Raw genomic sequence first — 14,958 nt, 5'->3', positions numbered from 1 at the left:
TTCAAATATATAAATATATTTACATATATCTCTTTCTACAATAAAAAAATGCATGTTTTAGAATGACACACTGTTATTGGGAATGAGACACCCTTACTCATTTGGAGATCACTGTGAAAGCTCCATCCATCCTTATGCGTTTCCAGTACTGAATGTATCCTGATGAATTCAGTCCAAGCCACTGGAATATAGGTTTAAAAGTATAAGAACACACACTATCATACATTGCAAGGAAATAACTTTGGGATACCTATTATGCAATAGCTGCTGTATTTGCTGTATATGTAATGATAAATGGAAAAAGAAGATGAAGTTTTAACACTAAATTAGAAATGTAAATAATACAATAAAATGTGGTGAGTGCCAAATGGATTTTATGCTCAGGCGTAGTGGAAATCTTGACTTTTTATCCTGAGATATGCTGAATACAGCTGATAAATACATTGTATTTTTTTAATGATTTGTCAAAGTGCTAAAATATATTTTGTATTTTTAAGATAAACATTATAAAGTTGCGAGTTTCCCTAGCTATAAAACATTTTGTGATTGCTGATACATATATATGCCATTAAATTGTTATAAAAACAACTAATAAAAACAATGAACATGACAGAGTATCAGTTAAGAAGAGAAGCAATCAAAGTATTTATCAAAAGGTATTCCTGCATTTGTACTTCAAACAGTTATTGCTCTGGCAACTCAATTATCTCTCAGAGATTACACTGAAACATCATATTGTTGAAAATCAACATCTTCACTTTTGTTACTTTATCACATTTTTAACATAAAAATAACATTTGTTTGAGATGTCTTTGTTCAACTTTTCTAAAAGATAATATTAGAAAATATTGTCTACAGGTAAACAGTCTTCAAGAACAATGAGTTTATGGAAAAAAAATAATCCCAAATCTCACGGTCCTATACAGACAGTTCTTATCCCCACGTGTATATATTTGGCTGGGTAAGGGTGAAGGGCAGAAGGAGGCTAGAAGAAGTAATTACAAAGTATATATTAAAATAAAAAAAATTAGATGTTTCTTCTAGAAATTTGAAAGCAGATAAAAGAAAATCACCGTAGTCTTTAAAATAAACTTTACATTTCAAACATGAAAACTTCAAGAGCAGAATCTAAAAATAACAACACTGAATCATGATACGGCAAATATTTTTTTAAAACAAATTTTAGACCATTCATAATGGTGGTTCACTCGACATCTCATGGGTTCTTCAGGCTGTAGAAAACTGACAAACAGGTAAGTGATATGAAAAGAAAAATGAGGTAGCACAAATACTAAAATAAATGTGCATAATTAAATGACTCACAGCAGGAAAAATGCAGCAACTGAGCAAACAGGTTTCCCAAATAAGTGCAAGAACAAAATATTCCAAACTCAGAACTGACAATTAGAAGTTTTATTGATTAACATACAGGTTGAAGCTGAGCATACTATAAACCTACCACACAAAACCTTTATTTGGTCAGGGATCAGTAGAGGAAGAATTAATTAGTCATGGTAAGACTAATGTTAAGAGTTGATAAACATTGGATATCTTTCAAAATTATTCCAACTGTTCAGTCTTCCTAAAAATGTAAAAATATTTTGACTAACCATATATTTTAAACTATAAATAGGTCAGCAATAAATTTTTCAAATCAGGGATGTAATCTTAGGGTTTAAGTACAGAATATTTAAGATTGAAGGAATGAGTAAAGCACTATATGTAACACATTTTTGCATTTTCGGTGTGGAAAATGGAGAATTTAATGCAACTAGCCTCCCTGCCTTTGACAAAAATCTCTCTTGTAGTGGAAATTCCTTGTGTGTACCTACAATTTTTTTTTATAATTAAGATAAAGATCCTTCAAAGAATAGCTTTTTCTAGTTCAACAACTGTTTAATTATTATCAACAACAGTTAAAGAGATTTTCCTGAAATATTGGCTTAGGGAAATCAGAATAGTGTTTACAAGGTTTAAGCTCTCTGATATCACAACCTCAATATTTCAGTGACTTCGTATAATCATATAAGATTTTTTTTTTGTTTCCCTTGCCTCACTCAGATTAGTCCAACATTACAAATTACTTATGCCATTTTCTTCCAAGTGACATGGACCCAGGCTCTCTCCATTTTATGACTTTACCTTCCTGATGCTCCTCAGTGTCCTCTCCATTTAATCAGTAGACAGAAACAGAATGGAAGATTGAGTATGGGGGGATTTCATGAGCTGGAGTTGAAAGTGGTGTATATCATTTTTTCCTACACACTCTTAGCTCTAATCCAGTCATATGGCTTCATCTAATCTCAGAGGAGCTCTGTGTTTGGGGAGTAGCCAGAAAATCGGGCAATTTATCTTTATAGATAAGGATTTCTATTTTCTGAGTTTATTTACTGTGGGAACAAAACAAGATTTTATACTCACTTTATCTAACCCCATCTGCTTTTCAGGCATGTGTGTGTGTACGTGTGAGCATGTATGAGTTTAACAGAAATATTACTTTGCCAAAACACTCTAAGGCAGAGGTTTATTTTCACTCTTCCATTACTATGTTTTCAGCATCATCTTTCCGTGTGAGGGTGCATGTCGTTTTTTGACTTTGCTTAGGCCAGAACACAATGCTACCATCACTTTATCACACCCACCTCTTCCTAGTATAACAGTACTTTAAACTCCTTTCTGGATGTCCAGTCCTTTTAAGAATGTAAGTATCATCTAGTGAGTTGATAATATGCTAGTCTTCATGAGAAATAGTATAGGGTTTCTCACAAAATGGTCCCTAAATCCACTACATCAGAATCACCTGAGGTATTTGTTGACTTTTGAAAATCTAAACCAGGAATTGAGAGTTGCAATCTCCCAGAGATGACTGAAACCTGCATTTAAAGGACCACTTCCAAGTGGCTCTATTGCATATCAAATTTTAAGAACTGAAAGCTTAGTGGTACCATCTTCCAAGATAACACATTTTGATTACAGTGACCTTCATATAATTTCATATAATCACATAACAAATCTTATATAGACTTCAACTGAGATGGAATAAAACAAGTACACTGTTCTCACAAAACTTTATTATTCAATGAAGATAAACAACCAAAAGACAAACATCTGTTGAATTCAAAGACAGCATGAAATGTGAATGCTCCTAATACAAAATTGAAAAGTGAACCAGGCTGTCATTTAGATTCTTTACAAATAAACAGGAAACTCAGGTAAAAAATAGCAAACTGCTGATAGCAATCAGGATTGCAACAAAGTTAGATTAGCTTCCTGTAGCTTCCAGATGTCTTTATAATTGAAATAAATGACTCCTTAAAAAGTAAAGCAAAATAAATTAAATTATGAAGAGGATGCCTGACTAAACAGTTTAGAATATATGTAAATGTATATATATTTTTAATATATTTTACACTTCAAAATACCTAGCTACATAAACCAAACCAGGTCATCAAACAGCTTTATAACCTACATTTACAAGATAAAAATTAAATAACATTTTTAACAGGAAGTATTACTTTATTGAAAAGTACTTTAATAAAGATGTTTTCCTTAAATAACACCTTTCTCATTGGAGACTAAATTTTCTAGGGACACAAAAAATGCAATGAAAAGACCCAAATCATATCATTATTTAAATACAAAACAAAAGGTATGCCTCAAGGGGCATAGAAACTCATGGTTTCAGTTTGTTTCCTATACAAAATATATATAGTATGTAATGATAATTGTTAGAATTACCTAAATATTTATTCTTTTTTTTCACTATTCCTACTCTTTCATGTCACCACCACACCACCACCACCACCACCACCACCACACAGCAAGAGTTAGATTTAGCTAATCAGTTCCTGAAAATTCTTTAGATAGGTGTAGATACAGGAGTGAAGTGGGTAAAAGAGAAAACCTCTTCTTATAATACCAATAAAACTTTTTATAAATTAAATACAATTTTTACTGTCAGTTCCTCAAAAGAATTAGAACACCCTGCTGCTAGTGCCAATGATGACATAGGCACCTAATGTACAGTACTTCTCTTTAAATTCCAGGAATCTCTGAATACTGTTGAACATAATTATTAAAATTAAAGTTATTGTGGTAGCCAGAGAGTATTGCTGAAACACTATGATTTTGCTAATTGATGTGAAATAGATTACTATTCTTTAATACAAACATTTTGTATTAAATGTATTAAATATTCTTTGCTAATACAAACATTTCATACAAATTCATCATGGATGAGTTTTTTTTCCCTATTTTTAATTGTTAGTGTCTGAAGCCTTGATACAGAGGCTGTTACTCAGGTACAAGTTATTGCACATTGTTGAAAATGCTTTCCAGTGTTCTCAGGAAGTCATGAGTCTTTAGTGACTAATATACCTAAAAGCACTGAACTGTGGGATAGGTGCTTCATCACTTTCCAGTAGGTGTGTTCTTATTTTGATTGCTAACTGTGACCATCCAGGAATACTAGTGTCATTTAACTACTTTGGCGGTTAGAATCCGCAACTATACATAATTATGATAACTGTATTTTTAAGTAGTGACTTATTTTTAAGTAGAGGCATTTAGGCATTTAGAAATAGAAGCTCCATTCTGGTGCCACTCCAATGTTGCTTTAGTGTATCTAATTGCCTAAATGGATTTCAGCTCTTTAGCTGCTGTCATTACAGCAAGTCCCCATAATAAGAAATGGTTACTCAGGGAAATGTGTTTACTTCCAGAGATGGAAGCATTTGTACTGCTTTCTAAATGTGCATTCTGCCCAGAACTCATAAATGTGTTCATTGATGGTGTGTCTTCCTTGATAGCTCTACTTCAATATACTAAATTGCTCTTGGAGATTATTTGACAAAGTAGGAAAGAAAACTTCAACAGGTTTCCATGGCTTCAGGGTGAAGACTTTGAATCCCTATAGCCATCAGAGTAAAGATAAAAAGCCCTTGTGAACTCACTATTCCCATTTCCCCCATTCCATCCACTGCTCCAAACTCTGGCCACTTGCATTCCTGATTCTATCAGTCTCTCACTTCACTTACGTTTTCTCTGCCTAGTATTACAGATTATTCTTGGTGCTGCCGAAGCATCCTATTTCTTAGTCTTTGAAATAATAAGCATTGTTTTAAGAGAATTATTTTTCATAAATCTTTTCTTTCCTATCTCCAAATTTAAACTCAGAGAAGGTAAAACTATTTAGTTTTCTTTTTAAAAACTTCTTGGAACTTATATTCAGCCATAGCTAACATTTAATAAATATTTGATGAAATCTTCCTCTGGATAGTTTCATCTATTTGGAGCTAAGTTAAAAAGGCAGCTCTTTGGAAAATATTCCCTAATACTATACAATGAACATTTACTAAGTAACTATATTTAATGTTGAAGGTACTGGTATATGTTCATTTGCGGATGCAAAGATGTTACGTCCCTGTACACAGGAATTAGAGAGCAACTAGTTAATGGCAGGATCTGAATCTGAAAAAAATCCTAATATCCTTCAAGTAGTCACTCCTTCCATCTAATTTCCATTTTCCCTGACTATGTTATGTATGTATATATGTAGGTATAAACACCTACCACATACACACACGTTCTATATTTTTATGATTGAATTTCTCTACTGAATTTATCACTTCTTTCCTTTTCCTCTTATTTCTCTGTTGAAAACAAATACTGAAACAAAGTTTTGCTTTGCAATTATTAACAGAATTTTCAAGCTAGAAACCCATGTATCTTCCCCCACAGTCTATTATCTTTATAAAGTAACAGAATGAAACAACCAGAGATAATGCTATACTTCTGTAAATAAATTATTTCAAATGACTTTTATCCAACCCTCATACATATGGAGACTGTGGACAGGCTTCTGTTTTTCCTCAAATGCTCATATAAAAATATATATTATTGTTTGATGATTAGTTATATGATAAAGATGAATATCACTGCTTTTTAACTAGACTAATCAAATTGACATTTACTGCTTAACTGGCTTAGACCCAGTTTTACAATAGAATTTCATATACTGGATAACCTGAAGAACGTTTTAAACAAATCATTTTTCCAGAAAACAAACTATTATTTAACTTCATGTTATTTTTTATAGTACATATGAACAGAACAAATTATTTATGCACTAAATTATATTTTTTATGGTTTATTTGTTTTAAACATTTTAGTGATAACCTTATGCTTCTAATAGTCCTTCACCTTCTGAAAGCATGATCCTGAATTTCCTCTTCCGGTATCAATCACAAAACACAATTTTAGGTATATAGTAATCTACCGACTTAAACAATCAACTTCTACATTTGGGTATAGTTACTTTATAATGCATGATGAAATGAATTACACACCTTGGGTAGTGTGCTTCCTAAAGTCCATCTGACAATTTACAATTTAGTAATGCATATAAATATGGCATCCAAAAATCTAGTCTTTGTATATTTCAGAGCTCTATGAAGAGTAAGATTATAAATTTAAGGACATAATGAACCTATGACAGTTTTAAAAGGGTCTCAAAACAATATGGGATATTCAGGGTTTCAAGAGCAAATTGTATCAGTCGGGCATGTTTCTTAATTAATGAATTACAAACTCAAATAGGAAGTTCCTCAAAGCCCAATGTTCTAACTGTAAGGCAGAAATGAGGTGTATTAACCTCAGAAAGGCTCCACAATGGGAGAAAATTAACACTGTCTGAAAATAGTTATGGCATTTTCAAAGTTAGCAGAAACTTCTCAGATGTTATCACTAACGTAGTTTGTAGATATTTTATTACCCTTTGGAAAAATAAGTTTATAAAAATAATACATTAATAAAATATATAAACCTAATATTATATTACTATGTACTGGTAGCACAGGGAAGTAAACCACTTAATTTTAGAGATTTTCAAAACCCTCACTGATCACCACTGCTGCAAAAAGTACAAGTTTAGCACTACAAGAAACAATGAACAGCAGAAAGTGTCCATCTTGTTATGGCAGGGGAGAATATTAGAAAGGAAACTTTAGTTTAATAAATTTCAAAACTGTACAGACAGAATGAGCAGTACTAGCTTTGGTTACACTATCTGGGATAATAAGAATATTTACCTGATAGGAATAAGTCACATAAATGTAGAAGACCTTAACAAAGAATTGTAGGATGGTACTCTGAACAAATTTTCTCTCTCTCACCATGTTTTTAAGAAACTGATCCTAGCAACTGGTTGGATAGAAATGGTCAGAAATACTGAATGCAATGTGTTAAATTATTTTTAATGATTAGAACCTTGTCAGAAAAAAATGCTATTTCAGAAAAGGTAGATGTAATAGAAGTCATAATATATAAGTAAAATGCTTTTTTGGATGTTACCTCTGTGAAATCTCATACAAACTTCCAAGTCACATTTAAAAATCTGGAATACCTTACATATGCACTGTGTTCCTTTTTCATTTTTTGTCAACCATTTACATTACATTTTTACCCATGTTTGCAGATCTCCCCTCTATCAGGGTTTTCCTTGAACTTATGGGTTTAGTGATGAACAAAAACAATAAAATCTCTTCCCTATAAAAACATACATGACTACACATATACAAATACTATGTTACTAATATATTTTAAGTAACAATATTCACAGGTGTCATACCATTTGAGAAATAACAGTATATTGTTACCAATACATTTTAAGTAACAATATTCACAGATGTTGTACCATTTGAAGCAAATGGATTAAAAGAAATGAGTAAAATTTACTGTAAGCAGTAAAATTTCCTGCATTAAAAATAACAAAGAAAATTATCTTAAATCCATAGAGGAACTAAACACTATTCCAAGTACGTTTGAGAGGCAAAAGCAGCAAAGGAAACCTCCTTGATTTAAAATAAAATCAATACTAAAATTACAATCTATTTAGAAATAATGAATGGCCTATGTATTAAAATATATGAGATAATCTCAGAGTGGTGGTCAAATAAAAATGTAAATATGTAAATGTATTTGTTGGAATATGTGAAAGAATACATACATGTTATCAAATATTAATTTTTAAAAACCATACAAATATTAAAAAATAAAGCAGAAGGGAATAATAAAGACAAAACAATTTAAAAGAACGTATGAAAAACAACATTAAAGATAACAATGCTGACACCTGTGCTTTTCAAAGACATGCAAAGTAGAAAAAAAGCCTCTGGGAAACACTAATAAGAAAGAGAGAAAATAAACAACAGAAATGAAAAATGCAATAGCACACAGATATAAAAAACATTAGGCAACTCAAAGTGAAACTACATGAATTATATTAAACAAAGAGTATGAGAGATAGGTCAATAAAATTACATATTATAAACTATTCCAAAAGAATGATAAAGTGTCCATATATTATGTTTAAGGTTAAAAAAAAAAGCTCATATATATACCTAGTATGTAGTAAAAAAACTTAAAAATGTAAAGAGCTTAAAATATAAGCCAGAAGAAAACATCCAAAAAAAGTAGTAAACTAAGATCTAATACAACTTATTGAAATACAAATCAAAGATTCAAGAAATTGATGAAAAAACAATAGCTTGGCTATATAAAGTTAAATTAGACTTAGGAAAAGCATCTAGAATGCAATCTAAAGAGAAAGAGCAATGGTAAATACAAAAGAAAGTTTACATGACATGAAGAAAAATGTAAGAAAATTTAATTGATGTCTAATTGGTATCTTAGAAGAAGCTAATACAAAAGAGGTTAAGAGTGCTTTTTAAACAGATAAAGCTGAAAATACTCAAGAATTGCTGAAAAAGTGGCAGTTTAAGATACAGAAAGCCCAACTAATTGCAAGCAGAATGAATGAATAAAAAAAGTAAACCAGAATCCCCAACTATTCACAATATAGTAAAATGATAAAGCACTAAGTACAGAAGGTTTTATAAGCACCCAGTGGGTAAAAAAGTTCATAGGAAGGGCTTTTAAACTGACAGCTGACTTCTCATCAACAAGGATCAATACCAGATGAACAAAACCCAATGAGTTAATCTTCAATGTATTAAGTCAAATTGCCTACCAAGCATTCTCTACATAATAAAACATTTCTCAAGAATGAGAACGAAATAAAAATATTTTCATAGTAAGAAAAACTAAAGCATTATACAGTCTCCAAATTCTAAGGAAAATTCTGACACATTTACTTCAGGTGGAAAAGTATTTCAGATAAAAGCTCTGGAAGGTAAAAATGATATGGGCAAAAATAGTAAGTAAATTTAGTAAATATAAATAAAGCACTGACCACATAAAATAATTTAAAAAATTAATTTTTGAGAACACAAACAGGCTAGAAGTAATAAACCGGACAAAAATACCTTAAAAGTTTAGAGTGGGATAATTTATCAATGCTTATAGCTACTTAGGCTTCATTTATTAAAAAAAGATCAAGATTATTTAAATAATTCTTTAACTCGAGACTTTTTTTTTTTTTTGGCCAATCAATGAGAGCTTTTAAGGTTGCTCAGGTTGGCCTTGAACTCATGGCCCCACCTCCGCAAGTGCCACGACATCTGGCCGGAGCTACTGCGGACCCCGACTCGAGACATTGTTAACTATGAAAGCTGAACTAGCAGACAAGACCTTCTAAACAAACAACAACAAAAAAAGCATGAGAATAAAATAAAAAATAAAACTAAAAGACACGAAAGGGATAAGTAAAAAACCAAGAGAGAGAAAATAAAAAATTGACACAACTACAAAATCATAAAGACAAACATGAAACTGAATTTCTAAAAAATAACATTTTAAATGCTGTATACAAGTGGTAAATATAAAGTAAGGTTGATATTAAAAAAGGATGGAAATTCAAGCAAAAAGATCTCAAGCAAAGAGTAACCAGAACAACTGGCAAAGTTATATTAATATAGTTTTTTAAATTAATTTTTATTTATAATTAAATAAATATTATAATTATTAAATTTTATTAATAATTAAATAATATTAAAACTATAGACTTCAAGGCTAAACACAGTAGTCTAGAGATGACGTAGGCTACCATACAAAGGTAAAAGTTCAGTTCAGAAAAGAGATATAAATATAAAATTATATATAACTTAAAAAAGTAAAAATATGTAAATATTTTAATAGTATAAAGCAAAATATTTAATAGCAAAAAGCAAAGTAAGTAAGCAAATGGAATTATAAAGAGAAATGAACAAATCCACTATCTTAGCTGAAGACTGTCCCATTCCTCTCTCAGGTGATACTCAGACCACAAAATATAGAAGATATAAATTGAAAAAAAAATACAGACATAATCTAATAGGAAACACTACACACAATCTAAAATGCATTCTTTCTAAACTCATGTGAAACATTAAAAAAGGCTACCACATCAAGGCTATAATTCACTCACCAAATTTCAAAGTTTGTTATGTAAATGACATTCTCTGATCAAATTAAAATAAACTTAGATTATCCTCCCACAGACAAATAGAATACCAAATTATTTTTCAATGAAATTTATGAATCAATGAAATAACTATAACAGAAAATAGAAAATGCTTTGAATGATTGTGAAAATAAAGTCAGAAGAAATGTATAGCCTTACATATTTATTTCAGAACCCAAATAAGGATCCAAATACATGAGTTGATCATCTGATAAAAATAAGAGTTTACAGAAAAGGTACATCTAATCCATCTGAAAACAGAAGGTAGGAAATGATCGATGTATTACTAGAGGTCAATGAAACAAAACATACAACAGTGGATGACAAAAGCCAAGCTCTGATTCTTTGAAAAAACTAATAAATGAACATCTGAAAACAGTGATCGAGAAATGTTTTAGATAAGGCACAAAAAGATACCAAGAATGTTAACACTAGGCTATACATCTTAAAAGGGTCAGATGAGCTCACTGTTAGAGCTCTAGTTCACAGCAAGAACCTTAGCACAAAGGAAGGACTCAACAAACATTTGGATCCATGAATACAATTTGGATTAGTGAATAAATTATCTTCCCTGCATATAACCACCTGCCTAAAATAATCTCCTCTACCTTGAATTAAATTCAGCATGTCTGCATCATAGAAGGAAGCAATTACTGAGGCAGAAGGTCAGTATCCCCTCCCCATCTGCACACCCTTTGTTCAAACCAGTCCCAGCTCCTGTCATGTTATTGGCTTCTTAGTATCTGTATTAACAGTTCTGCCTGCCAGCATATGAAGATGAAGAAACAAATATGCCACTGAGAGAGATCCAGGGCTTTTAATCCACAGATGCCAGAATTTCTCCCACCTGGGTTGTAGTCAGAAATCGGGCTGAACTCAGGAGTTCACGGTCTTTCTTGCAATGATGGTTGTGTGTGTGTGTGTTGGGGGAGGGTCAGAGGACTGAGGACTGGGGAAGAAGAAGATAGGAGTTAGGCCTGGGTGGGCTGAGCATGGGAAAGAGGTGTTAAAATTGTAACATAAGCTCTTTCCTGTTCTCACCACTCATCTGCTCCATGGGTAGCAGAGCTCAGATGCAGAGAGAGGTAAACCAGGCTTTCCCCTCCTTCCACACTCACAGCCCAAATACACCAAGGCCCGAGTTGGGTCTGACCTGTTCTAGGATCTTTCTCCATGCTGTTGTCCTCCAGGGAGCCATGGCAAATTTGAATCTCCAGCAGGCTGTAGACCATCAGACTTGGAGACATACAGGATAGACAGTGGATAAGGCCAATCTCCCAGCTTCTCTCTCCACCTGCCTGCCCACACCCACTTGTTCCATCTCTCATTTACCTTGGAGGATACACCAGGGTCTCTCCCCATGGTGTCTCCTATACTCTGCTCCTCGGGTCCAGTCAGCTGCTGGGGTTTATCATTTGGAATATTCTCTGCTTCAGTGGCAGCTTCAGGAAACAGCAGCTTACCCTGCAGGGTACACAGAAGCTGGAGGAAGGTCTGATGCCTGCAAAGAGGAGGTAAGTGTGAAGGGAAGGAATCTCAGCTGAACCATTCTAAATCCGCAGCCAATGCCCCCAGCCTTACCTCTGTAGCTTGTCCTGCTCCTGTCCTGCTTGCTGCTTCAGGTTTCCAAGTTTCTGAAACACCCCCTCAAGCTCCTTCTGAGTTCCTATCTTACGCTCCCTCACCTGTGCAGAAACCTCTGCCAGATGCTGCAGATGCTTCTCCTACCAGGAGTGAGTGTGCAGACATTATGCATCAGATATTGAGGTTTTAGAACCATCCCCCTAACCCCTCCAGCCTATACCCAGCTCAGGGCTCAGACTCACTGATGAAAAGAGGGACTCTATTCACTTCAGAGTGGAGTAGGGGGAAAAAGAAAGATCAGAATGAGCTGTTCTAGGGTGAGGCATTTTTTGGGGGAAGGAGCACAAAGGTGATGCTGACACTTATTTAACTTGCTATGTGCCAGGTACTATTTTAAGCACTTTAATTACGCTATAGAGTAGATGCTATTATTGCCTCCATTTCAGATAAAGAAATACAAGTTAGGTGACCTGCCCAAGGTCACCCAGTGGTAAGTGGTGATACTGAGATTCAAGCCCATGTTGGTATTTATATTACAGTGCCTCAAAGGAGAAAGAAAAATGAAGGTTTTCTAGGTAGGGGACACTGTCCATGCAATAGCATGATGGTGAGAAGGGATACTCTCCTAGGTGGATCAACCTACCTGTTGTAGCTGCCACTGCTTCTGGGCTGCTCTGCGTTTCTCCATGGCCATTTGTTTCTGCAGATAAGCAAGGGAGAGAGAACAGAAGAAGTCTATTTTTGTTTGGAATTCTGAAAGATTGAAAGCTGGCACAACTCAGCTTGCTCACTCTTTCCCTCTTCCTACCTAACTGCCCTTCCCTCCCCCTACTCAAGGCCCTTGGCTGTACCTTGGCCTGGAGCTGCTCAAATGCTTCTTGGAGTTGTGTCTGTTTCTTCTGGGCTTCCTCCATCTGAGTTAGGGCCTTGCTGAGTGCAATTTTGATGGCCTCCACGTGCTCTCTATAGGTGGCCTTCAGCTCTTTCCATTGTTCTTTGGCTGCAATTGCCTTCTGTCCTGAATGAGTCACCAGGAATGAGAACATGAATGAGGGTGGCCTGCTAGACTGCCTCCTTGCAACACTGGGCCTCCTTCTTCCTATCAGCCAAATGGGAGACCTAACTGAAATTCTATCTTCCCAACTCAGGCCAGCTGCTACTCCTATCCCCTGCTTACTCACGGCTCGTGTCTTCAGAAGCCAAGGGATCCTGGGCAGTGTCCTCCTGAGCCAGAAAGTTCTGCAGGAAGTCCACCACCTGAAGCTGGCTGCAGAGCAGCTTGTCTTTCTTCTGGGAGTCCTGCTCAGAGGGAGGGTGGAGACAGGGAACATCCTTACCTCTTTATATGTTTCCTTAAAGTCTGCTCTCTACTGATGCTGTCCTGTATCTCAATAAGAGGAGCCAGGACCAGACCCTGGCTTCTGAAAGGCTGGCTCCCATCTTGTACATACCACCACAAACTCAACCAGGATCTTGGTTGACAGTTCTGCCTCTTCCTGGAGGCCTGCAGTTTCCAGGATGCCTGCCACCTCAGTCAGGACCCTGGAGGAGCAAGGAAACACAGGAAATCGCATTTTCCAGTGACCAGGGTTTACAGAAAGGCCTTAAGGGCCTACAGCTGCAACCAGTAATGGTATGCATGGAGGGCATACAGTGGTAATACTGACAAAAAGAAAACAAGCAGGGATAGAGGATAAGGAGTTTGAGGAAAGCGCTGAGATTTTATAGAGGGAGTGTCTCACTGCATAGAAACCACTTGAGTTAAGATGTGAAGGAAGCCAGGGAGATATATGCAAGGAAGGGGAAGAATGCTAGGCCTTGGAATCCCTCCTGGCACTTAGCAGTAGCCTTGGGGCAGGGTCTTAAAATAGGTGAGAAAGGACTCAGGGCAGAGAGCTGGATGCCTTGGTCTATTCTAAGATTTTTCATTGTTGGGGACTGGAGCAGTCTACGAGAGGGCAGGGATGGAGATAAGAGAAGCAACTGGAAGGCCGAGGTGGGTGGATCACGAGGTCAAGAGATCGAAACCATCCTGGTCAACATGGTGAAATTCCATCTCTACTAAAAATACAAAAAATCAGCTGGGCATGGTGGCGCGTGCCTGTAATCCCAGCTACTCAGGAGGCTGAGGCAGGAGAATTGCCTGAACCCAGGAGGCGGAGGTTGCGGTGAGCCGAGATTGCGCCATTGCACTCCAGCCTGGGTAACAAGAGCGAAACTCCGTCTCAAAAAAAAAAAAAAAAAAAAAAGAGAGAGAGAAGCAACTGGGAAAGTGTCGTTTGGGACAAGAAGACAGAAATGAAACTGTCTCCTTCTAGAGCACACCCTGTGGCGTATATGCATGTGGGGAACGGCTAAAGGTCCCTCAACCGCCTTACTCCTGGAGCAGGCAACAGTCACCTCGGGAACCTAAGACGGGGCTGCAATGAAGATCACTTCACGGCAGGGTCGAACCCCAACAACTGTACAGGATTGAGGGCACCAATTGTTATACAGGGGAGCCCACAATATCCTCCCAGGCCCGCCCCGAGCTGCCACTTGGCCGCAGACACTTACTCTAGGACTGCAGCTTCCACCTCAGTTTCTGCCGCCTCCATCTTTCCTGGTGCCGCGTTCAGCTACCTTCCCACAATCCCTAGGTTTACTTTGAATTCACAGTCGACTTCGCGCCAGGGAAGGCGATTGGTTGAGGGGGTCAGTGGGCGTGCATCAAGGACCATTGTGCGTTCTAATTGGCAGACGCGGATTCGCAAACTGTCGCGGGGCGGTGCTGGACGCAGGCGTAGTTTTGGGTTCTGCGCCTGCGTGCTAGACAGTAAGCGGTGCCAGTGGCAAGTGGGCTTTCACCTCCGCCGCGCGCCTCGCGAGGTTCTTGTCACTCTACGCGGAATAGGGAAGGCATCTCCTTGAGTTTGCGTTTTCGGGGAAACACACAGCATTGACACTTTATTTGAATTATCTACTACTGCTTCAGA

General features: G+C 36.0%; 1 protein-coding gene across 10 annotated transcripts in view; it reads right to left on the bottom strand.

Moving 5' to 3' along the window:
* Positions 1-14,603, bottom strand: part of ZWINT (ZW10 interacting kinetochore protein) — a 29,083-nt gene extending 14,480 nt beyond the window's left edge. For 3 of the 10 annotated variants that reach the window (XR_013524398.1, XR_013524399.1, XM_078344002.1), the window contains exons 1-8: positions 14,540-14,603; positions 13,435-13,525; positions 13,165-13,282; positions 12,835-13,001; positions 12,627-12,683; positions 11,981-12,123; positions 11,732-11,900; positions 98-181 (exon numbers count right to left, since the gene is read on the bottom strand). Coding sequence is in view for 7 of the 10 variants with exons in the window: in XM_078344002.1 (XP_078200128.1) it covers positions 98-181; positions 11,732-11,900; positions 11,981-12,123; positions 12,627-12,683; positions 12,835-13,001; positions 13,165-13,282; positions 13,435-13,525; positions 14,540-14,580 (870 nt within the window). In the remaining 3 variants the exon portion in view is untranslated. Of the gene's footprint in view, positions 1-34; positions 182-10,542; positions 11,349-11,552; positions 11,636-11,731; positions 11,901-11,980; positions 12,124-12,626; positions 12,684-12,834; positions 13,002-13,164; positions 13,283-13,434; positions 13,526-14,539 lie in introns of those variants that run through there. The other 7 variants (XR_004732037.3, XM_035268370.3, XM_003734484.6 and 4 more) reach the window with 7 other exon arrangements.
* Between the last annotated feature and the right edge of the window lie 355 nt (positions 14,604-14,958).

Source organism: Callithrix jacchus, chromosome 12, assembly GCF_049354715.1.
Source record: "Callithrix jacchus isolate 240 chromosome 12, calJac240_pri, whole genome shotgun sequence".
Classification (NCBI taxonomy): Eukaryota; Metazoa; Chordata; class Mammalia; order Primates; family Cebidae; genus Callithrix; species Callithrix jacchus.
The sequence above is the reverse complement of the archived record's forward strand: the minus strand, read 5'-3'. Positions and strand labels throughout refer to the sequence as shown.